Raw genomic sequence first — 686 nt, forward strand, 5'->3', positions numbered from 1 at the left:
GCCCGGCCCCGCGCCTGCCGCTGCTGCTGCTGCTGCTGCGCTTCCCGCTGAGCTGCGGCTTCCCAGGTAAGAGCTGGAGATGGGGCTGCCTCCCTAGCTGGGCACTGGGAACCCCCGGACCACAGCTGGGACCCTTCGCTTGGGACAGAGGGAGGTGCAGGGGCCGGCCTTTGTTTGCACTGCCCTGGTCTTTCGTAGCTCCAGGGGTCGGGTGATGTGGAACAGGGCTCGAGTCTGGGCACACGGAGGGGAGAGCGAACTGCTGCAGCGCCAGGCGCCAGGAACCCTTGCGGCGCTCGGAGCCTGATCACCCTTCGTGTCCAGGGTTCCAGGATTCCAATCAAATCCTCCTTGGCATAGGAGGTTAGGAAGAGAAAGTTTGCAGGCTAGTTTGCTACTTTCTCACCACCTGAATTTTGCCTCTCACAGGGTTGTTCACAACCGGGACCAAGGGGGCTGGCAAGTTGTCCTGAAAGGAGCCCCTGTCCCCTTCCACTGGAGGTCTCGGGCCACCCCCTGGGGCTGCAGCTCACAGCCACTGTAGAGCAACTGTCGTGAGCAGCATGGGTGGGGCCTCCCCCGCACCCCTTAACCCCCCCTGCTGGGCATTCCGAGAAAGTCTGCGCCTCTCAGGGAGAGGAGCCAGCTGAGAGCGGTGACATGTGGCATGCACTTGGTTAGCCCCA

At 63.1% G+C, this 686-nt stretch overlaps 1 protein-coding gene across 1 annotated transcript in view; it reads left to right on the plus strand.

Moving 5' to 3' along the window:
- Positions 1 to 2: 2 nt before the first annotated feature.
- SRPX (sushi repeat containing protein X-linked) overlaps positions 3 to 686 on the plus strand; it is a gene marked incomplete at its 5' end in the record, with an annotated part of 84,105 nt that continues 83,421 nt past the window's right edge. The window contains one exon of the mRNA XM_006148901.3: positions 3 to 66. Coding sequence (XP_006148963.1) covers positions 3 to 66 — 64 coding nt within the window. The remainder of the gene's footprint in view (positions 67 to 686) is intronic.

Source organism: Tupaia chinensis, unplaced genomic scaffold, assembly GCF_000334495.1.
Source record: "Tupaia chinensis unplaced genomic scaffold, TupChi_1.0 Scaffold000248_2, whole genome shotgun sequence".
Taxonomy (NCBI): Eukaryota; Metazoa; Chordata; class Mammalia; order Scandentia; family Tupaiidae; genus Tupaia; species Tupaia belangeri.